This window comes from Ornithodoros turicata, chromosome 2, assembly GCF_037126465.1.
Source record: "Ornithodoros turicata isolate Travis chromosome 2, ASM3712646v1, whole genome shotgun sequence".
In the NCBI taxonomy this organism is placed as follows: Eukaryota; Metazoa; Arthropoda; class Arachnida; order Ixodida; family Argasidae; genus Ornithodoros; species Ornithodoros turicata.
Window position 1 is genome coordinate 148,836,028 of NC_088202.1, and position 22,498 is coordinate 148,858,525.

A 22,498-nucleotide genomic window follows, 5' to 3' on the forward strand; every position below is an offset into this window, starting at 1 on the left:
CGGACACTTTGAACACGTGTCTAGCTCCTCGCATTACAGCCAGCGTTTCCTGTCACACAAAACCGCTGCTGAAAAACGCATCATTAAACAACCTAAACAAGATACAGCACCTTACAATGTACCCTTCAACGCACATGAACTTCAGAGAGCCCTACAGGCAAGAAAGAACACTGCACCTGGCCCTGACGGCATACACTATGACATGTTGCGGCATTTAACACCCCAGTCGCAACAAATCTTACTCCACTTTTTTAACCGTGTGTGGAGAGAAGGAACTCTTCCGTTGTCCTGGAAGCTAGCCGAAGTGGTTCCGGTTCTCAAGCCAGGGAAAGACCCGTCTGCTGCTATTAGTTATCGCCCCATCGCATTAACCAGCAAAAATTTCTGGGGGTGGTGTTTGACAAGAAGCTGTCTTTTGTGCCACACATAAACTATATAAAACAGAAGTGCCTGAAATCCTCCAACATACTCAAAGTTTTATCCCATCGATCGTGGGGAGCCGACAAAGTCACACTGTTGCGGGTCTATGACTCGGTTGTGCGATCAGTAATTGAGTACGGGAGTGTCGTGTATGGCTCGGCGCGGCCTTCGGCATTGAAGGTGTTGGACCCCATCCACCACGAAGGCATCCGACTCGCCACCGGTGCCTTCCGGACGTCCCCTGTGAAGAGTTTGTATGTTGAGGGCAATGAATGGTCGCTCGAGAGACGGAGACAATTTGAACATGTGAAGGCTGCGCTAAGGTACAGATGCCAGGGCGATGACCCAGTTGTACACTCTAGTGTGAACCCCGCTCTGGAGCGACTCTTCCTTGCAAAGCCCTCTGTTGTACCCTCGTTCCCGCTTCGTGTGGAGGCGGCGAGTTCCCGTGTGGGATTCAGCCCCTCTGGCGTTCCCTTGCAGCAGGCAGTCCTCGATGCTGCGCCTTGGCAGAGACATCTAATACAATCCAATTTAAAAATGACAGTTTGACAAACAATCCACTGCACACACTGTCATTCTCCAGGAATTCCTGGAGATTCACCATAACTTCGGGAACCACCATGCAATCTACACTGATGGGACTAAAGTAAGCAATGGTGTGGCGGCCGTTGCCCTTGAAGGTGATTCTATTATGAACGGCACACCTGAACACGAACGCCACAGTTTTCACCGCAGAGCTTTACGCGATTCTCCTGGCTCTGCGGCACATTCAACAAAACGACCTTCAAAATTCAGTGATTTATTCCGATTCGCTAAGCTCTGTGCGTGCGCTGCTTTCATGCTATGACAGCAAGAATCACCTCGTCAAGCGAGTACGAGCGCTTGCGACCCAACTTTGTTCCCGAGGCTTTTCAATCTGTCTCTGCTGGGTCCCCAGCCACACTGGGATCCCGGGGAATGAACGAGCCGACCGTGAGGCTCGGCGAGCGTTGGCACAAGAGGAGTCAGCTCTAGGACTACCCTACCAAGACATCCTGCCAGTGTTAAAGAGAGCTGTCTGCACACAGTGGCAGCAGGAGTGGGACATGGAAGAAAATAACAAGCTACGCCTCACACAGCCACACGTTTCTCCCCCGCATCGGACTGAACACATCAACAGATCATCCGAAGTTCTTTACGCGAGATTGAGGATTGGACACACATGGCTCACGCATCACCACCTACTCAGAGGTCAGGATCCGCCAGCTTGTGCGCACTGCGGTGACAGCTTGACTGTCTTGCACGTACTGGCATCCTGCCCTCACTTCGAACACCAACGCCAACAGTATTTCACCGCATTCTACAGATACCATGTCCCACTCCACCCAGCCCTTCTACTGGGTGACACCCCTCTTGTGCCGTTTGATAACGTAATCAAATTTTTGACCACGTGTGGGTTTCTTAGTCAGATGTAGATGATAAGCATTGCTCCGCTTTTATCCATTATCACCGAACTCCTCATGTAAATATCTCATTGTCACACTTGTAGATAGCTTTTAACTGCCATGCTCGCTTGCTATCGTCATCCCCCTCTCTCTTATCCTGGTCAATCAATCATCGCTCATCGCTCATACCTGTAGATAGGTTTTAACTACCACACTCTCTCTCACATCATCTTTCCCATAATCGTCTCCGACACACTCAGCATAGTTTTGGCGCTCTATGGCCTTTGTTGCCTTTGTGCCATTAAACACATAATCAATCAATCAATCAATCAATCAATCCTGTCAGCTGCGAGGGCGTCGGTCCAGTGGAGAAGCGCCGCACCCTGGTATTCTGTAATCTTTTGTCCCAAGCTGTACCTTCAGATGCTTCTCGCAGTCACAGTCTGCAAGCATTTATCGGGCCAAGCGTCAATTGTGAATTTGAAATATGTTCTGTTTGCCAGGGAGACTTACAACCAGCACGAACAACTAGATCCTGTCGAGAACTACGTAGGTGTCCCCTACCCTTTTGGCCTGGACCCAGTAAGTCTGTTGTAATTGTTTGTGCAAAATAAAGCTAGTTTAGAATACACCTGTCATCGCGATGCAACTTCTTCGTGGAAAGAGTGCTGGGTTTAACGTTACGAATCAGCCGGGCTCTCCCACGATGCTTAATGTCATTAGTGCTGTGTGTCGCATAGCTGGAACTTTAGGGCACGTTTTTTGTTGTTTGAAATTATACTTAAAAGTAGCTCGTAGCGCTTGGACAAAGTGTGGCCCGCACTTTACAGCGAAGCAGCAAAAGCAGCCTTTTCTCTTTTTTTTTTTTTTTTCTCTGCAGTCATCTCTTAGTTTTTCTATAGTCTGGTCAGCTTGTTTCGAACCTCTGGTTGGTGATGGCCACAAGTTGCGCTACGTCCAGTCTGCTTTAGTCTAACGACGGAAACAAGTTTTCGTGCAGGATTCTACGCAATAAAAAAAAAAAAAAAACTAATGCATCATGCACTTTTCTAGGTGTGGCAGCTCTCTGCCAACAAGATTCCATTCACCAATTCGTACAAGATGAAAGTTTCCATTGTGCTGGGTGTGATGCAGATGATGTTTGGAGTCCTTCTGAGCCTTTGGAATCATAGGTAATAATGAACTGCATGGACTTTAATGCACTTTAGTCATGGACTTTACGAGCTGCAAGTTACCCTCTTGCGGCAGGCTTCTAGAGTGGGCCCCCCTTTTTCCGACAGGTTCTTCCGCAACACTGTCAACATCTTCTGCGAGTTTATTCCTCAGCTGATATTCCTGTGTGCCATCTTCGGTTACTTGGTGGTGACCATCTTTGTAAAGTGGACCATCAACTTTGGCCATGACACCTACTGTGCCCCCAGTCTCCTGATCATGCTCATCAACATGTTCCTCTTCACCTACACAACCTCACCATGTTACCAGGCTCCCTTCTATTCAGGACAGGTAAAGAGTGCCGCGTTATTGTCGCGAGAAACTGGTTTCCCAAAGCTAATCCTACGTGAAATAAATTTTAAGGTATATACATTCTAGTAGATTTTTTTTCACACAAATTCGCTTTTATCAAAATGCAGTGTTTGTGCTGTGACACAATGTGACTTCTTACTCGTATGCTATTGAAAGAAATTTTAATGTGAACTAGAGCAGTTAAGAGTTTGAAGTTACAATCCCATTAATTCAAAGTTCCGAAAAATATGAACTGATACCCAAGTACTACTGGTGCAGTAATGTGTCAGAATGGGGGAAAGCGACCAGTAATGCAACACGTTAATGTGCAACTGGAACATGCGCAATGGAGGATCATTTCGGAAGATGTAAACGGCTCCGCCTCAGCGCAAAGCATCCGCCTAGGCCACTGCCTTTTACATCTTCTAACTGTTAAATAAACTTATTACTCGTACCAGTTCCAGGGTTCCAGGTTTTCAGAGTTTATTTTTGGGCAGATTCGCAGGATCTTCTGCAGGGTTCATTATTTTTTAGGCCTGAGTTAATATTCGAGATCCAGAGAAAAACTTGTGACTTATGTGAATGAGTGGTACACTAAACAGTGCAGCAGAACTGGTGTGCGATGTCATCAACATAGTCTTTTATGTTTGCGTTCACAAGTGATGCAGTCCACCAGAGGCCTGCTGGTGGGAATGACCCGCAGTGTACCTTTGCTGTTACTATTGTGTGTGATACAAACGACGCACTCTCTCATGGTACAAGGTTCAAATCCTGCATTGGTTCCCGGTTGAAATAGGGTTGTACCCGAATTTCAGGAAGTGTGCTTGGAGTGCGGCTATCGCGAAAAATTGGGTCTAGCACGGAAACAAAGTACCGTACATATAGCATACGCCACAAGTGGAGCTGCACGGTGTCCCCAGCTGACTACTTTTCAGTGGGCAACCTCTAAGCTGCTCGCGACGCTGACACCGTCGCACTGATCCGATTACCCAACGGAGATCTATGAGATGCTGGAAGATGGGGCCTCCAAAGTCACGGCTGGTTTTTTTTTTTTCGATGGTAGTGACGAGACTGAAAGCGTATTCCAACCGTATTGCATTGTGTATTCCGATAGACTGCTTGATGAATAAAGCGCTGTTTTGAGCAATGCTTCCCCTGATTGCTCTTTTAAATAACCCACAGGTTGGAATCCATAGATTGTAGTGTTACTCTGTGTTAGTGTTAATCTGAAGCCACCAGTTACCTTCATTTTGTGTGCAGAAAGGATTGCAGAGCTTCCTGGTGATCCTGGCATTGGTCTGCATCCCATGGATCCTGTTGTTGAAGCCCCTGTACCTCCGCCATAAGTACAACAAAGGTCGCTCGGCGGCAAGAAGCGCCCCCAAGACAAATGAAAACGCAGCTCATGGCGCAACATCGCACGTGAGAAATTCATCCTTCACATTTTTACCTTTTACCAATCTTTTACACGGTGCATATTTTGATAGGAAAATGTGCAGTAACGAAATTGCCCCGTACGAACTGTCATGGTCGCTTCATTGAGCTTTCTACGTACTTTTTACCTCCAGCACTGTTTCTTAGTGATGACCCCCCTTTTTACGAAACATTGGCTATCTTAATGACTCTCGATTCCCTTCACTTTACTCAGTGTCTGGTTTCTTAGTAGATATGACCCCGGTTGCTTTTGAGCCATAAAAAATCACCTACGCTACATAGTGGGGACCATTACTTAAAATCTACTAGACGTTTTATTTTAGGAAGTTAATATTGGATAGCCCATAGGAGCTGGGCAATCCTTTAACGAGACTATCATCTGGGACCTAATATCTGAGTCTGTCACACATCGATCGTTTACCGGATTAAAAGCGCTAAAATCAGACGAGGACAACACACACGGAAGGCACACTAACAACAACAATTTATTTGACACGAGACGAACGTATTAAAAAGGAGCTCAGAAACTCTCTCTCCTTTTCCATTAAACTAATACCCCTGTCACACGGGCATTTCGATCCTTCTCGAATCCGATCTGCATCGAACTTCCCGAGCACGCTCGAGTTTTGACGCTGCTACACGGCCACTTTCAATGCGCATTGAATGGTTGACCTGTGCAAATGAATAAACGGAACTCATTAATTTAGCGTTTCCTATATAACAGCGATATTAGTGGTAATTTATCGTATACCGATGTAAGCATCATTTGTAGCTTCGCGCACATGTCCGTCTTAAGTTATGACAGTTCACCGGGGTCGAGGGTGCAAATGGCGTCCGTCGAGCCGTCTTGAAATTCTCAATCCTGTTATGGGAACTGTCTTGAGTCAAGCAGGATCAAAGTTCGATCCTGCTTGGAAGCGGCCGTGTAGCACCATCCGATCTGCATTGGGTTCTAGCAGGTTCGGTCGAGCAGGATCGAAAATGCCCATGTGACAGGGGTATAATAGACGGACAGCTGACACATCTAGCTCCCCCCTCTGCGACCAAAAAAGCTTCCCAAATTTCCCTCTCCCTACTATCACGGAACCTTGCCTTTATCTCCGTTCCCGTAAACACAGGGTGACAGCCACATTGCTGCACATGGGCAAACAGGGTACCAGAACACGCGGAAAGGTTATACATGTGTTCCCTTAAACGGGTGTTTGACCCAGATACGAAGCACCACACGATAAGGGAATCTCATAGATTACTTCATTGCAACACCCGACAAACTTACCCCTATGTTTTGTAGTACAACCCACCCGGTCACTCTCCTGTTGAGCATTGACAATGGCTGGAAGAGAGGATAACTTTCTACCACCCCCAAAAACCTCCGACAATTTCTTCAAATTGTGCGAAATCTTATTAACGTAGGGGATAACAGTCTCATGAGACAACCCTTCCCTCAAACGAGTCCGTCCATCGTTTATTTCAAATATATCCCCGGTTGGGATTTGCATAACCAAGTGGGTGATGTGTCGTGCCTACAGCAGTGGTTGGGCAACATAAGCACAAGCTGTCAATAACTATGCAATAAGCGCATCATTGAAAAGTGTGTTGGGCACACTGAGCAATGCTGCCCTGAATCATCATCCCCAGAGAGAGGGAATTCCAGTTGTAGGTTGTCCTTTGGAAGAATGATTCTGAGAATAAACGAGTGTAACCAAGGAACGGCACCGGTTTACAAGATGACCGCAGTTCTTCGCCATACCACTTGGGAATACCACCTTTTATCTGATCCAGGGAGGCCACGATGGCCACGGCGGCCACGGCAGTGGAGAGTTTGACTTCGGAGAGGCATTCATCAACCAGACGATTCACACGATTGAGTACTGCTTGGGTTCCGTCTCGCACACTGCTTCATACTTGCGACTTTGGGCGCTCAGCCTGGCTCACGCGCGTAAGAATGCTAACCGCCGCCATGTACAGGCATAAAGGCATAAAGGTTTCTTTGCACAGAGCTCTCTGAAGTGTTGTGGAGCATGGTGCTGCAGATAGGACTGCGGAACACTGAGTGGTGGGGCAGCATCGTCCTCTACCTGACATTCGCATTTTGGGCGACACTTACCGTGGCTGTACTGCTCATCATGGAGGGACTGTCTGCCTTCCTGCACGCACTTCGACTTCATTGGTAAGAGAGATTTTTTGCTTTGACTCTGGTCAGAGCCTCTTTCCTTGCCAGTTGTTCTTTCGTATAATTGTGGTAACTAACAGGCAAAAATGGGAAAAGTCTAGCACTCTCAAGTGAATAAGATAAGTACTTAAAGAGGTTGAAACATTTAAATAATTTTTTACTAAAGAACAAGCTTTCGGACGGAGTCCGTTCTTCCTGAGGTGCGATACACATTGAACACTTGGTAGATATATTTATACTAATGTGCATAAGAGAAAGGGAAAAAAGAAGGTGGTGAGGAGGAAATAAAAATTCTTAGTAGAGAGGACTGAGGCCGCAAGAAAAAAAATATGAAAGAAGGCCATGTACAGTAGGAGCGTTACCGGAGTGTTACCGTACATCGCCTTTTTTTTTTCTTGCGGTCTCAGTCCTCTCTAACAAGAATTTGTATTTCCTTCTCGCCACCTTCTTTGTTCCCTTTCTCTTATGCACATTAGTATAAATATCTCTGCCAAGTGTTCAATGTGTATCGCACCTCAGGAAGAACGGACTCCGTCCGAAAGCTTGTTCTTTAGTAAAACAAATTATTTAAATGTTTCAATCTCTTTAAATACTCATCTTATATAATTGTGCTGGTTGAATGGACCACGAAAAAATGGAGCTTAGGAGAGAGGGTGTCTACGTGCCAGTGTTGTGGAAGACTAACGTCCACGTCCTATACTTTGGGCCTGGCTTTTTTGGGTTATATTTATCAGCAACATTGGGGAGTAAATATCGGGTAATATTTTGCTTTAGTAATTTGGGTGTATTGGGTTGTACTGAAGTGGGGGTGTAAACAGGGTTCGCCGAATGGACCCAGTTTAAAAAAACCCACCCATGGTTTTTTTGGGTCCACCCGGTCTGAAAAACCCAATAAAGCCCACACGCGGGTGAAATACAGAAACGAAGGGAAAAAAAGAAAAGAAGGAAAAGGGACGACTGCTTCGGAGATTCCTTTACCGTAAATTCTACAGCGGCAAACAATTATTTCTTCCAGAAACATGAAAAATAGGTGGAGAACGGCTGTTGCGTGTCATATGCAGCAGTTCGGAAAAAAAAAATCCCAGCACCCGAAAAACCCACCCAAAAAACCCGAAAAAACCCACTGGGGCGGGCTTTTTAAAAAAAACCCGGGTTTTTCCGAACCCTGGGTGTAAACCTTCAGTTTACGCGTTTACTTTTCGTTTACTACTTTTTTTGGGGGGAGGGAATATCGGGAATAATTGAGCGTAACCGTAAAAAGTCCCCTAAAACCCTAAAAAGTCAGGCCCTACCTATACTTAGGTATGGCATCCCAAGGGTACATTCACTTCGCAGGGCACTTAATAAGGACAATGGATTTGAACAAGGACTGGCTTCAATTCTGCTATCTCGCATTTCCCCAGAAAACAGCTAATTAAGTTAATTAATGAATTTTATCCAATTACTGGTCCAGTAGTTGCACGCACTGTACGTACAGGATGACGACTGTCGCTGTCGGGCAGGACACCTGGCCGTATTAGCCCACGTGTGAAAATGAAATTCATGCAGCTCTATAGATTATAAACTCTGCATCAAATAAAAAAAGACGCCCTGTATAAAGGACGAGGACAGTTTTTTGTATGCCGTCCTAAATAAGCACTGGCGTCGTTGACAACTGATGGCTCTCAAGTATCTTGCTGGGCAAGTGCCAGGTGAAACGCCACATATGCTTATTAGAAAGCATTCGAGTTGTATGTATTTTTCAAACATTGGCCATTCGTGTACCTGAGTGTACCCTATCTTGTCAAGTGTGTACCAGCCCCAGGTACCCATGTGCTGCTACCTGTTATGTATCTGTCTTTCCAGGGTGGAGTTTCAGAGCAAGTTTTATGTGGGAGAGGGTTACAAGTTTGCTCCATTCTCCTTTGACACCATTCTGGAAACTTCAGCCAGCGAAGATTGAGCGGCCGCTCTTCCTAGTCTAACCAAGATCTGAAGAAAAAATTTTTCCGTTATCCTAGTAAAAATTCCCGCTGTCCTCTTCTGTTGTCCTTAGAGAGGAGCATGCATTTCTATTTTGCATTTCTATTTTGCGTTTATTGCGTGTTAAAAATAAAAACGAGTAATCCAGTAAATTGTTTGTTTACTGCATCGGTGTTGAAATTTTTGTTGGAAGGAAATTTCGCCTTTTGTGTGAAATGCGGCAAGAATAGTGTACTGATATCCAGTGATGGCCAGTAGTTAAACTACCTGATTGTAGTTAAAAAGTAGTTATCAACTGCTTGCAGAAATGTAGTGTGCAACTACTAGTTAGACTAGTACTTTAAGTATAGTTAATTACAGTAGTTAGGTTACTGCAGGCGCCAACTACTTCCGATTTTGCCGCAAGCTTTACTGTACGATTGTGCTTCCAATTTTTACCTCAAGCTACATGTTTGATGAGAAGGGGGGTGCACAGCAATTGTGCCGTGCGTGTGTACTAAATCTTCACTTGTATCGCCGCTTGTGATTCATATTTAGGTGTCCAAGAACACGATAGAATGGGATTGGTGTTGATGGACAACGTTAAGTAGTTATAGATGTAGTTAAAGTAGTTTTAACTACCTCCACTGAAAAGTAGTTGAACTACCAGTTAAACTACTCTATTGCAAAGTAGTTATAGTTAAACCACTGTAGAAGTAGTTAGTGGCGATCACTGCTGATATCTTGAAAGGCAAACTGTTCCTATGCTTTTCCTTTACATCCACTAGTGGTCAACAATTATAAACAATGGCTCGCAGTTGAAATATTGTTTGGTGCTTTTATGCAAAGTTTGCGGAGTGCACACAGGTAAGTTAGGTAAAGTCACTTAGGTGTACATATAAAGTCAATTCTGTGTCTCGTTCACTGTGCAGTTGCCCAGAGGTGCCTACAGGGTGTTGTTAGTCCTTGGGTGTTAGTCCTTGAAAGCAGGAGTGGGCTCCGAACGTGTTAGCCCCATTTCCAGGGTTCGTACGGATAATTTGAGAAATTTTTCTAGAGTTTTCCAGGACCCACGCATATCTGGGCTTGCAGCTGGTTCTGCGCACATTACTGCTACAAGAAACATTATAGAAATAATTAGAAAATACGAGTAACTGCTGCAACTCTTAGTATATTGCACGCAATAGCCGGTAACGATAACCTTCATGGGTTTGCAACAACGCTTGTAAGGTACACTTTGTGGCCATGTTCGCTCACTTTAACTGAATACTGAGCACTTGACAACAGTGTCACTAGCTGTCAATAAGGTCAGACCGAATTGAACAGAAAGTGCATGGTAAAGACTCAGATGTACGCAAATACATGTGTAGATAAGCACAGTGCGACAAAGCCTCGTTTTCTGAAGAATCGTTGCCAGATTATGTGGTACTACAGTCTCTGCGTAAGCCCGGTTGATACAGCGGCGTGGTTTGTTAAGCCAATCTTATGCGGTGACTGTAGGTGGTATTATACCGCTGAGCGTAGAGGCCTTTCCAGATGAGGACACCCTGCCGAATGGCATTTGCGTTCCATGACACACAATGAAGTATACTTCTTTTTGCAAGCGGGCCTTTGTGGAAGAGGACATTGCTTATCTCTGTTATAGGCGAAAAGGCACAGCCTTTAACACAGTACCAGCCGAAGATTATTAGACCACGGCAACTGAAAACTAGAATGTTCAACTTTAAGATTTTACTTATTTAATGGATGAAGTTAAAAAGCCATTTTGCAGCTAACTTAGTAATTGCAGTTTACAAAGACCTCATGAAGGTTCATGACACATTTCAGATGGCGCTACTGAGTGAAAGGGAGTAAAAGGTGAGATCTGCTTGACCTCCTTTCAACAAGAGGAGTTCTAGCTGGCTCGTGTGTCAGGGGTGTGTCAGGGGGCTGTGGCCAGAGGAGGAGCAACAAAGGGAGACGTGGTGTTGTTCGAAACCGATAGTTATCGTGAAGAAATACACCCAGAATTCGAGGGTTTTCAAGGACTGCTTAAGTTCCAGGGCTTCCAAGGCCTTGAAATATGGATTTTCAGGTTCAAGGGATTTCAGTGCCCTGCACAAATCCTGCATTCCTGAGAGAACTGATGTTCTGAGGCTGGAACAACAAGCCTCAATTGCCTAAGAAATTAACGATGAAGAATAAATCGTTAATTTCGTAGGCAATTGAGTCCTTGTATGTATTTGTCCTTTCTATGTTGTTCCAGCCTCAGAACATCAGTTCTTTCATGTTCAACAGTTGCCGCCTGCGTCGATCCTGTCGTATGAATGTGCGTATGAGTGAGCAAAAATGTAAGAGTGAAAGGAGGATGAGTGAGAGAGAGTGGCTGGTTTGTCCCTTCAGATGGACGCACTCTGGAAGTCGCTGAGAAGGCGTGTTAGCTTAGCTCAATTGGTAGAGCCCTGGATCGGTAATCCAGAAGATGTGGGTTCGAGTCCTACGGCTGGCTAACCTTTTTCAGTGACTTTCATCTTCATCACCTGCATTCCTGTCTACCAATTTTGGGTGAACGTCCCCCCCCAAAAAAAACAGTTGGGAGCGAACTTTGTCAGCGTGCACTATGAACAAAGTTTCGCGTAGAATATCATCCAGGAAACTTTGCGTAGTCCACCGAAGTTTGAATCTCCAGAGGAGGAGACTTGCACGTCTGCAGAGAATGAATCGCAAAGCGTGGATGCGACACTTTGTTGAGCAATGTCAAAGTATAAACCCCACATTCAATTAGTGTGGCACAGTTGCGACATCTCACTGCGGTTTTATTATAACTGCGATGGAACACGTCGTCTCCAAGCAGTAGGGAATGGTAGCACCCTGTGCACAAACTTCCTAAGTATACGGTATAGCTTGAGAGAGTGCACACGTGTAGAATTCTGTAGGAAGCAACTTATGTGGCCTCAAGTAAGTATAGTCATTTAGGAATTATTTAGCTCATTACAAATTAGTGAACTAAGTAATTGGTGATTGAGTAATTTGTCAATTGCTCTTCACTTAGCTAATTATCAATTGCTGACTAAGCAACCAACTGATTGAGTAATCAGTATCCAGGACACAGTACACGGGATTCAGTGATACACACTGCGAGTCTTGTGTGGATATACATCCCACGCTTCACGTAAGGTCCATAACGTTCGCTCATCAATGCTCATCACACTTAAAGGCGTACTTAAGTCATTTCTCTCAGCATATATACATCTTGGCTCTCTCTCTAAAACATGGGACAACTTTTGTGTCTTATGACTAGACCCCCCAATTTGAATCATCACTTTGGGTAAAGTGACACACAGACAGGTAAAAGCTGCCTTGCAATCTCAAATGTGACAAGTGGTTTTTCCCCCTGAATATCTGCTTTCATGTGTTATCACCTTGGCTCCTGACATAAAAGCAAAGTTTTTTCCCCCCAATTTTGAAGAAACGAAACCCGAACATGGACATTTTCCAGGCATAAAGGCCGGAGAAGTGTGGCAGCTTCACCAGCGAAAGGTCGTTGTGGCCCCTTCATGTCACCTCCTTCGTCTCGTACCACCAATAAAACAACCTGGCAGCACAACTCAATTGCACTTGGTACCTGCATAGTACCGAGGGTACAGGGTAGTGATAACCTGAGAACCCCAGTGAGAAAAGGCATTCGGGCTTTCGATCGGAGTGGTGGACGTCAATGTACCAGCTTTCGGCAGTGTGCTTGGAAAAATCTGCCTTTTATTCGAGCATCATTCTACAAAAATACTGTATGTTCTTCAAACAATTTGTAATACGATCTAAATCTGCAATATCATCGCAGGCTTTGCATTTGGCGCAAAGTTTTAACAGATATCGCCGTTTTGTGCGGGACAAAATATGGCGATGTTGTGCCAAGAGTAGACTTTTAGTCACACGCTACGATGAGCGCCGCTAAATCCTGGTGCGAGAGCCATCGTCCACAGGAGAGGTCTGTCGGTCTCCACGGTGACCACATCCAGGCCACTGAAGGTATTGGACGTGCTGACCATTCCTCCAAAACGCATCTCTGAATTGTCTGTACAAGAGGAAAACAGAAAAACTCTTATTCGGTCGGTTTTGTTTCGATTAAATATCTGGACTGTGGTTTATGCAATGGTGTAGACATCCATGCAGGCCAGAAGGCACAAATTAATGGCAATAAAAGAGAGTACTTAGTACACATGTTACATGTCAGCAATGCTCATTGTTCTTGTTAGAGCACTGCATGGGCCGCATGCTTAGGGTCCCAACCCGGCCCAGCCCTCTTTTGAATTACCCACCCAGGCCAAGCGCGAGCCCGATGAATTTCTAGGATACCCGGCCCAGCCCAGCCCAGCTCAAACCCATTGTGGAGGAATGTAAAAGTTTCCCGTGGCTAACTAACAGTGGGGTAGCACAGGTTCGAGCCCGATCTAGAACCGGCGTTGTATGGGCCCGGGCTGATCCGTGCCCATAATGTCAAGCCCGATCTAGAACCGGCGTTGTATGGGCCCGGGCTGATCCGTGCCCATAATGTCAAGCCCAATCTAGAACCGGCGTTGTATGGGCCCGGGCTGATCCGTGCCCATAATGTCAAGCCCGATCTAGAACCGGCGTTGTATGGGCCCGGGCTGATCCGTGCCCATAATGTCAAGCCCGGCCCTGGCTTTCGGGTAAGCCTGAGCCCGTGCAGTGCTCTAGTTCTTGTCATACAATCTGCCTCTATCAACACGTACTTAAGTTCCATTTGAGGCCCGTCGTGGTGACCTTCTGACAGGGCTCTCCGAGAGGAATTAGACCGCACCATTCTCCGTACACGTGCTTCGGGGTGGAGATTTCATGCTTGCCCTGTTGAAGGCAAAACTGAGAGAATGCCACCGGGTGTTTCTCAAACTCACCGCTGCCAAGAGCCACGTCAGGGAATCTCCCATGAAGAGAAAGACTGGGACGCGCAAGAATTCCATGCTCGTGAAAAGCGTGTTGAAGTGCGCCATCATGTGGTCCACACGGTCGAAATTGCTGCATAGGACGATCACGTGGTCTACCTGGAAGGACAATGCGCGTAGCGATTTATCCGCAAGTTGGAAGAGACTACATTTCCTCGAGTATGAGGAGAAGACGCAAACTGAATTTTGTCCCTCGAGTCTCTCGTCTTCACATCTTATACTCGAGGGAATGTTACCTACAGATTAATTACGCTGCCAGCTGGCTTGCCTCTCACTTCTTTGCTCAAGATATTGGGAGTTGCATTCTTTTGTGGAGCATCAAAAACTGTTTGGCAAGCTGTTTACACAGTCTGGAGCTGGGTAGTTTCGTCCAGCAGAGCGTTATATTTTTTAAAGATAAACGAGAAAAAGGGCATGTTCACGTGACATAACCACAGAACCTTGGACCATCTTGAGAAATGGTAAAGCATAATCGGCAACTTTTGTCTTGATTACTTGGCGGAACAAATAGTGCGAGTGACGGCAATTTTGTGCAACGACTCCGAGCATTATGTGAGCATTATGTGGGCATTATGTGGGCATTATGTGGGCATTATGTGGGCATATGTGGGCATTATGTGGGCATTATGTGAGCATTATGTGGGCATTATGTGGGCATTATGTGGGCATTATGTGAGCATTATGTGAGCATTATGTGAGCAATATGTGAGCATTATGTGGGCATTATGTGGGCCTTATGTGAGCATTATGTGGACTGACATACCTGCAGAGACCTTGACTCAGACACTTCTTTCAACACCTTCAGTGCTTTTGTGAAATCTGTGTCATCTTGGTCCGGGGTATGAACAATTGTTGTTCCCTGAAGAAAGATATGTTCAATCCTGTTCTTGTGGCGTTCACCCAAGCCATGCAGCAAATAAAAGTACCAGGCTGTGTGTCATCTAACTTTGCACACTAATTGTGTCCTCCTGTAGCTTCGTAACATTTCAGGTGCTCCCGTTACGCAGGAATGAAATCGAGAAAAAAACGGGGTAGTTGATAAAAGTTTATCTCGTAGAACAGCCACAAGGACAGGCAGAAAGGACTACGCAGCACATGCGGTGTTCATTCTGTGACTACATAAAGAGGGCTACAAAAACTAAAGGACATCGCGATGTGTAGTGCTCTCAGCTTGTCCTCGTACCTGTCCTCACACCCGATGCATTCCATCAGCCAAACCCACGTTGTGGTCCACCCAGGCAAGCGGGTAACCCTAGAGAGGAATTGAAGGAGGACAGACACTGTCCTTATTCAATCCTGCGCCAGCTAGGTTGCCAAGTACAAGCTTGCCTGCGCCATAGTCCTTTTGCTGTTAATGTTATGGTCCCCTTCATTTTCTTATACCACAAAGGTACAACGTAAGAGACTCGAAAACAGATCCATTTCAAATTCAGTATGAACATGAGGCAAATTAAGCAGGTATTGACTGGCTAGAAATAGATAAATCAAATGTGTGGAATGTACATTATGTGCCTGGAAACACACTATTAGCGTGCATAGTTTGAGTCGAGTAGGGTAGCATTTACAGGGTGTGTGTGTGGCTTGGGTAGACGGTCCGAGCCTATCAAATGCCTATCAGATGATAAATGCCGTGCCTTGCCCTTGAAAAGCTCCAATGTATCCTTTGACACCGAATCAAAATCACCGGTGATGTAGTCTGGAACAAAGTTATCGACGCACTGACCCATGACTCGGACGAGCGTTTCTGCTCCGCCGTCGATGCACATTCTCAAGACAGCTAGGACAAAAATGTTCAACATTAAGTCCCAAATCCTACAAATCCAAATCAAAACATGGGTGGCAGCTGGTGCCGTTATTAATGAAAAAGTTAAATTACCATTATATTCTAATTATACGGTTGATACAAACTGACAGTCACATCATCGACATAAAACAATTCTGCACCGACACGTAGGTACACTGCTGAGCAAAGGGAGCTTGTCCACCCCTCACTTTTGGAAAAACATCGCGGATATATTTCAAATAAAAGTCCTCCTCGAGAGCCACTCTCCATCGAGAACTCGGATTTTTCGGGGGTCTCTTCATGGTCCATTTAACTGGAAAAAGTTTCACTACGAATATCATCCAGGGAACGTCGCATATTCCGCCAAAGTTTCAACAACCATAGGAGAAACTTGACACACCTGCAGAGAATGAATCGTGAAGGATGCAATGATGCAACACTTCTTCGGGCAATGTCAAAGTATATAACCCTCACATTCAAAGGCCATTACTTTCAGCAGATACCAAACAGCCAAGCTCTCCGTACAGCACGGGATAACTTGCTTCATTTACGACTATGGCCCCACTGATTTGCATTTCGAATGAAAAAATAAAAAATAAAAAAAAACGTAAGAAACATTGACGCACGGGTGAACACTGGAAAATGAGCAACTCTGCCGACGATCGTGCAGTGCTGACACGATGCCCTTACCCTTGTTCCAGGATGTTTTCAGGAACTCTGCCACGCCCTCCTTAATTGGCTGGTTTGGGATCATAATAACGTTCCTAGCATCTGTAATGATAATAATAACTGGGCCCATTTCCTCGCTTTCATCGTAAAGCTGGTTAACAACAATTTAGTGAAACGAAAAGGGGTGTACCATTTTTCTTGAACAAAATCACTTCTGGGTCCCAGCATTTCGTCGACGCCATAACGGTTACTGAAAAATCGCGAGCAACAAGGGTCAAATGGAGCTCCCAACAATGGCTTCGGAAGAAGTCGTCTCTTCCTCATTTAGGTAGAAAATTATTCGCTATTACTCGGACCTCGCAGTTGCTTTGACTCGAGTTGAGTCTGAGAATTTCTTTTACGGGTTTTTGTCTGTCATTTCTGTAGTTCTCTTTTTTTTCTGCCAGGGATTTTCCTTCACATAATTTGAACGGACCACATTAGGAATGTCAGGCGCATCTCTATTCGGCCAGGGTCGAGTAGTATTTTGTGATTACGGGTCGTTGAATCTAGTCTCGCGCGGTGCTCTACATAACGCAATACTTGCCCAAAAATTTTATAGCATGCCTTCTACAACGTAGTCTTTCAGTTGGACGTCCCAAATATTTGCCCGTGACTGCCAGCATGGTTGATGCTCATAATTGAGGAAACTGGGGAAAGCAGCTCCATTTGAGAACACATAGGGGCAGAGAAAAAAAATATTGCAACGTGATTACTTCAAATTAAGAGAGGTAGATTATAAAGTCAACAGTGAAAGGACGGTTAGGTAGCAAGTAATGACAGCAAAGATCCATCAAGTAAGTTGGACTTTAGATCCATGGACTCTCGGGGGGGGGGGGGGGGGGGGCGGTCTGCGCCCTCTATTTCTTATTTTTCTTATCATGGATATAAAGTCCAACTTACCTTGTAAAGCAAAGTGAAGAAAATTCTGCAGTCGTTGAGCATCCAAGAAACGGAGGTGGCAGGGGAAAGTGTGATAACAAACTGATAAAAAGCTGCGCTTTCATTATAGCCTCCTTCAGGAGAGATATGGGTTTCTCAGGGCAGTTTGCCACGCGTGCGATTTGTTTGATGACTAGGTTCGAGGTCGTTCAGATAACTAGCTAGTGATAACAAAGTTCAGAGCACTTGGTACTTCAAGTACTTCCCATCTCTGGGGCAGAGGAAGAAAAGGAAGATGTACTGCGGCACAAGAATATAAAGAATATGTGTTTGGGTGACCGCTGGTCCTATTACAATTAAAACACATCAATACTGCAATACTGTTCTTTTTTTTCCCGTTACGACTGGAACGGTAGCAATGCTGGTGCGAGCCACATATCTATCTGTCTCCAACACTCTCACAGACCTATACGTACTTATCAGTTTCTCTTGCAAACTCTCCTGCTATCATCACTATCATTACCTTGCTGTCAGACGCCAGTTTACCGTGACAACATTCATATCCTCCGTTTTGTCACGTCATACTTGAAACAGCGACGTCATCAGGCTGATATCAGACTGCTAGACCCGAGTTCGTGCACGCATGTTCGTTTAACGTGCCGTCGGTGCTGCTTTGGAAACATCGTACGACGAGCGTACCCATTGAAGAACACACAACAACATTATCCGTGTCTCGTGTCATTTCACTGAAAACTAAATGCTAAATGTGTACCAACATGATACACTTCCCGAATAAACCGATGCCTGCTGCCGATGAATGAGAAGTTCGTTAGTCCTTTAATAGAGGTATATAATGGAGGTCATGATGATGATCATGATGACCACCGGTGACTACCCCTACCCATTACCCCACCCCCCATGCCAACTACCCCCAACCACCGCGTACAGGTACAGGTGGCACAGGGAGCGCACACGCGAGTCAGAGCAAGTCAGAGTGGTCAGTTGAGTCAGTCAGGCGGCGCAGCGCAACAACGGGCGCGGGTGGGAACTTCGGAACTTATGTTCGACTGTTTAAGTGGCATTTTGAAGACTGTGACACTGTGATATCCCAAAGATGACAGTTGTTTTGTACATTCCGTTGCTGACCGTTCTGTTGCGCGGGCTGGGCGTGACCGCAGGTAAATACGACCTGTCTTTCATAAATGGGCCGCATACCTTTAGGGCTAGCGTTCAAATTCCCGTTTTTTTTAACCTCTGTTCAGGGAATAGCACCTTACTCCGACGCCACGAGACAACAAGAAATCAGAGCTGATAAAGTAGCTCGTACGATAAATGCGTACCTAAAATGATTCATGTTACTGGCAAGTCATTACCCGGCGGAAGGGCGTTACATTGCCGTGTTATCAGTGAACAGGTTAAAAAAAAAGGGCAGTATCTTTTGCGTACAACAATTTTGTGACACAGCTTTGGGCCTGTGGAGACAGGGTTTCAGTCTGTTATTTTCGCTGCACACTTAAAAAAAAAAAGTACGCGTTAGAAGCTCAATAGCGAAATTCCCCACGCAGAAGCACTATAACGTCCAATACTGGAAACTTACTTTATTTTGCGCAGAATGTGTTCGTCTGAGCTACACCTATCTGTACTGATAAGCTGAAAGGGTCTGTCCGTCCAACGGGTTGCGACTCATATCTTCCGTGTTTACGTATATGATAGTCTGGGTCTAAATGTTCGTCTGCTGCAGGTCTGTTTTATGTCGGACGACACTTTTGCAGATGAGTTTCTGAGTGTTTCTGCACTCCGATACAGACGGGTGTGATTATCATTAATGCTCCGACCGATACCGCGATAAAACAGTTCAAATTATTTATTTATTTTGGGGCATTTTGTTACACTTCCACATTGTATAATGTTGGCTGTTCTCCTTTTTTACCACCTCGCCTATGTCCATTTCTAGGTTGGCAGGCTGTCGTCACACAGCTAAAGCTAACTCACATTATGTGTAAATCTAACCTGGAGTAATAAATTGAAAAATAAAATGCGCAAACTATTGTCGAATTGTAACCGCCCAATTGTTTAGTTATGTTCAGATGAACGTGCAAAATAATTTGGAAAAGAAATAAAAATCCACACTTGTTTTGTGTTTTTACAGCTAAATTGTGAGCCCCAAATCCATTCAATGGGGATAGAATTCATACAGTATTAAATGAGAACAGCATTCACGTTTAACATGTAGAACGTCGCCAACATTTTACGAGGCCATGAATGGAGTTGAAACAAGATTACACATTGTTTTACGACACTCATCACATTTCCTCCTAACCTTATCTATGCTCAAGTGTTGTTGTTCTATGTTTGGTGCCGTTCATGTCATTATCAGCTGCCATGTTTAGCACACTTGTTTGCGTATATGTGAGTCACATACCTTGCTACCTGCTATTCAAGAATCTTCTTATCATTCTACACTTTTTTCTCTAGATTGTTACCAACCGTTATTACAAGATGCAAAGCTATCAGCATCTTCAACCTTATCCAGAGACAGAGATGCCGAAAAGGCAAGAATTAACAGTGAGTTGTTGACATTTTCCATGTATTGTTCTCATTATAAGACTGTGTTCCTAAAGCGCTTGACTTTCATTGGACGAGATACATAGCATCGTGTGGCACCTCTTGTCTTATTAAAAAAAAAGTCCTCGTTTCGGAAGAAAAAAAAAAAGTCTGGATAGAAGGTGAACCCTGAGCACTCAAGGAGAAGCAACAGCACCTGTTTCCCGGGAATTGCAGTTTTCTTAATACCCCGTGAAAATCGGATAATCACCTGCTAGTAATTTTCTCTCGGGGTCAGGTTTGTTGTCCGCAGGTTTCCCCATGCCTGCATACTTCCACCAGAGTGTCGAACCAAAAATTTTCACCAGGAAACTGGGCCTCCTGGGTCTCGCCTATCAGAGATGAGACACTGTGCATGGTCTCAGGCTGCTCAGTGAACGAAGCAGGGTTTGGAGCTTCGCCTCTTTGCACTCCAGAAATAGAATCTCGAGACATTTCCTGGGTGCACATAATTTGCGTTCATTCTGTAGTTTTCACAAGTTTCTGAGTGCTCCGAGGACAGATTTTGCCTTCAGTATGGGGGAGGATAACCGGTAATGGAATTAAAATTTAGGCACTCTCAAAGAATCACCCAACAGCTCACTTAGTTTACCATTCACACATACTCCCCAGTGTTCCCTAGTTAAGTAGTTACAATGCTAGAAGTATTGTCATAGAGTCTTGAAGGTACCATCAAGCAGCAGACAAGCAGTTTATGATGACGGCGTAGTTTAACGGCCTTGTTGCTCGTAAACCTAGCGCACCAAGTCAGAAACGTGACAGAGAGCGCTTAATATTTTTAATTTGCTAGCAGAATTGAGGTAAAACTGCTCGGGACGACATCTGGTGGGAAATAATCTCCAGTTCATCGAGCAACAGTGATCTATGTTCCCGACTGACTTGGTGGTTCAGATGGCTACGTAGCCGACACGCAGCCGACTTGTTTCAGTTTTAGACACAGTGTTGTCCGTGTCTACTTAGGCCCCAATAATTTTCGAGTGCAGACCGTCGAATATATAAATATTGTGAGATTGTACATCTGCTGCTTTACGGTACCCTCGAAGTAAGGATGATTTAAAGGCATTCATTGTGGCTTCGCTCATATCTTTCTGTGTGCACGGAACGAGATTTCTGTTTCTCTGTCTTTCTGGGAATGTCATTCTCTGCTTGCCCGTTGCATGTGCCTGTGTTTCAAGAACTTTGCATGACAGGTGACAGTCTTATCTCTGTCTGTGGACTAAGTACACAGGTGGGTTACAAATGCTTAAAACAACTCCATGCATGACACACTGATAATAGGAGGCAGTAGCCGGGTGAAGGTGAGTGTAGTGATTTACTCCACTTACTATTTGTAATTAATAAAGAAACTATGGGGCTTGTGTTTGTCTACGCTAGGGAGAAAAAAAAAATGAAAAAAATTATAACCACAAAGGAACAAAATTACAAAATTATAACCACAGCAGGAAAAAATCTACAAAATTACAACCACGGAGGAAAAAAAATATACAAAATTATGACCACAAAGGAAAAATGTACAAAATTATGACCACGAAGGAAAAATGTACAAAATTATAACCATGGAGGAAAAAAATATACAAAATTATAACCATGGAGAAGAAAAATGTACAAAATTGTAACCTTGGAGAAGAAAAATGTACAAAATTGTAACCATGGGGAAGAATAATGTACAAAATTGTAACCATAGTAAAGAGAAGAGCATTGCGTATTCTGAACAAACATCTGATTCGGCCCCATTGCCATCTCGCGTTGAAACAGATAAATGTTACAAGGTGGTTATAAAGATAGGCCAGTGATGGAAGTGCTGTGCCATTTGTGCAAAACTGTGCCAATCAGGGGGTCCAGTAGAGTTGAGATAAAAGTTGCTCACAGCAGACTTTACCTGTCTGTCTTGCTCAACTTTGCACAGTACTAACCGCATGCGAGGTCAACTTTAAAGGGTGGTTACTGTTTGGGCACACCTCTACTGGGTTACTGTTTGGGCTCCTAACCCCTGGGAATACTAACCCCTCTGCTAACTCCTCTATCAGGAAGGAACATCACAAGGGTTTTGACGTTGGGTACCCTACGCAGACACGATAGGTACCATTTGTCATAATAAACGACGGCAGAGATTTGACACGGGGGTGGGGTTGTCGGTGGACAGGCGGTTCGGCATGGACGGCACAGAGCTCAGACTTTGACCAGTACCTCATGGTGGACCTGCGGTCAAAGAAGACCATCTACGCAATCCATACCATGGGAAAACAGTACAGCTCTGAGTTTGTGCAAGAATTCAGGCTTTTCTATGGAGACGGCGGAGGGGACTTCACCGAGTACAAAGACAAAGAGGGAAACACTAAGGTAGGGCTTTTGAAAGTCATTTGAAGGTCATTTGAAGGTTATACGAGGCACACTTAAAAAAACGAGTGTCACACCACTCTGATGCTGTTGTTTGCCTTCATATGGATATTTCTTGTCACGATGTTGCCGAAACTGGCCTTGATTTGCATTAAGTTTATCAGCCTACCGTGATTGGTGAAGGAAAAGCACGGAGTGCGATGGCCAAATAAACGACAGTTTCTTGTCGAGTTCACGAGTACAAAAGTAGTCTGTTAGTGGAGGACACGACGGGTCTCCGAAACGTCTTCTGCACCTCCACGAGTGGCTTGCGTGTTGAGTCTCAACAATTCCAAGAAACTGGGAC

At 44.8% G+C, this 22,498-nt stretch overlaps 3 protein-coding genes across 16 annotated transcripts in view; 2 read left to right on the top strand and 1 right to left on the bottom strand.

Annotated features, from left to right (window-relative positions):
* LOC135386367 (V-type proton ATPase 116 kDa subunit a 1-like) overlaps positions 1–9,071 on the top strand; it is a 33,325-nt gene extending 24,254 nt beyond the window's left edge. For all 3 annotated transcript variants that reach the window (XM_064616227.1, XM_064616230.1, XM_064616228.1), the window contains exons 13-19: positions 2,351–2,429; positions 2,901–3,019; positions 3,128–3,350; positions 4,611–4,772; positions 6,567–6,723; positions 6,783–6,954; positions 8,803–9,071. In XM_064616227.1, coding sequence (XP_064472297.1) covers positions 2,351–2,429; positions 2,901–3,019; positions 3,128–3,350; positions 4,611–4,772; positions 6,567–6,723; positions 6,783–6,954; positions 8,803–8,899 — 1,009 coding nt within the window. In that variant the 3' untranslated portion in view covers positions 8,900–9,071. The remainder of the gene's footprint in view (positions 1–2,350; positions 2,430–2,900; positions 3,020–3,127; positions 3,351–4,610; positions 4,773–6,566; positions 6,724–6,782; positions 6,955–8,802) is intronic.
* A 3,542-nt stretch (positions 9,072–12,613) lies between these two features.
* LOC135386370 (thiamin pyrophosphokinase 1-like) lies at positions 12,614–18,898 on the bottom strand. Of its 9 annotated transcripts, none has more exons than XM_064616240.1 (9): positions 18,809–18,898; positions 16,877–16,979; positions 16,481–16,540; positions 16,312–16,392; positions 15,404–15,615; positions 14,602–14,697; positions 13,791–13,937; positions 13,629–13,740; positions 12,614–12,949 (listed from the first exon to the last, which is right to left on the bottom strand). In XM_064616240.1, the coding sequence occupies exons 2-9, from the start codon at positions 16,953–16,955 to the stop codon at positions 12,804–12,806; spliced, it is 933 nt and encodes a 310-aa protein (XP_064472310.1). In that variant the 5' UTR covers positions 16,956–16,979; positions 18,809–18,898; the 3' UTR covers positions 12,614–12,803. The 9 variants fall into 9 exon arrangements, with proteins under 9 accessions (XP_064472310.1, XP_064472306.1, XP_064472311.1 ...); XM_064616236.1 differs by lacking the exon at positions 18,809–18,898 and adding an exon at positions 17,735–18,061 and having other exon boundaries at positions 16,897–16,979; XM_064616241.1 differs by lacking the exon at positions 18,809–18,898 and adding an exon at positions 17,735–18,057.
* Positions 18,166–22,498, top strand: part of LOC135386369 (neurexin-4-like) — a 42,925-nt gene continuing 38,592 nt past the window's right edge. The window contains exons 1-3 of one of the 4 annotated variants that reach the window (XM_064616231.1): positions 18,167–18,389; positions 19,687–19,776; positions 21,959–22,155. In XM_064616231.1, coding sequence (XP_064472301.1) covers positions 18,326–18,389; positions 19,687–19,776; positions 21,959–22,155 — 351 coding nt within the window. In that variant the 5' untranslated portion in view covers positions 18,167–18,325. The other 3 variants (XM_064616232.1, XM_064616233.1, XM_064616234.1) reach the window with 3 other exon arrangements.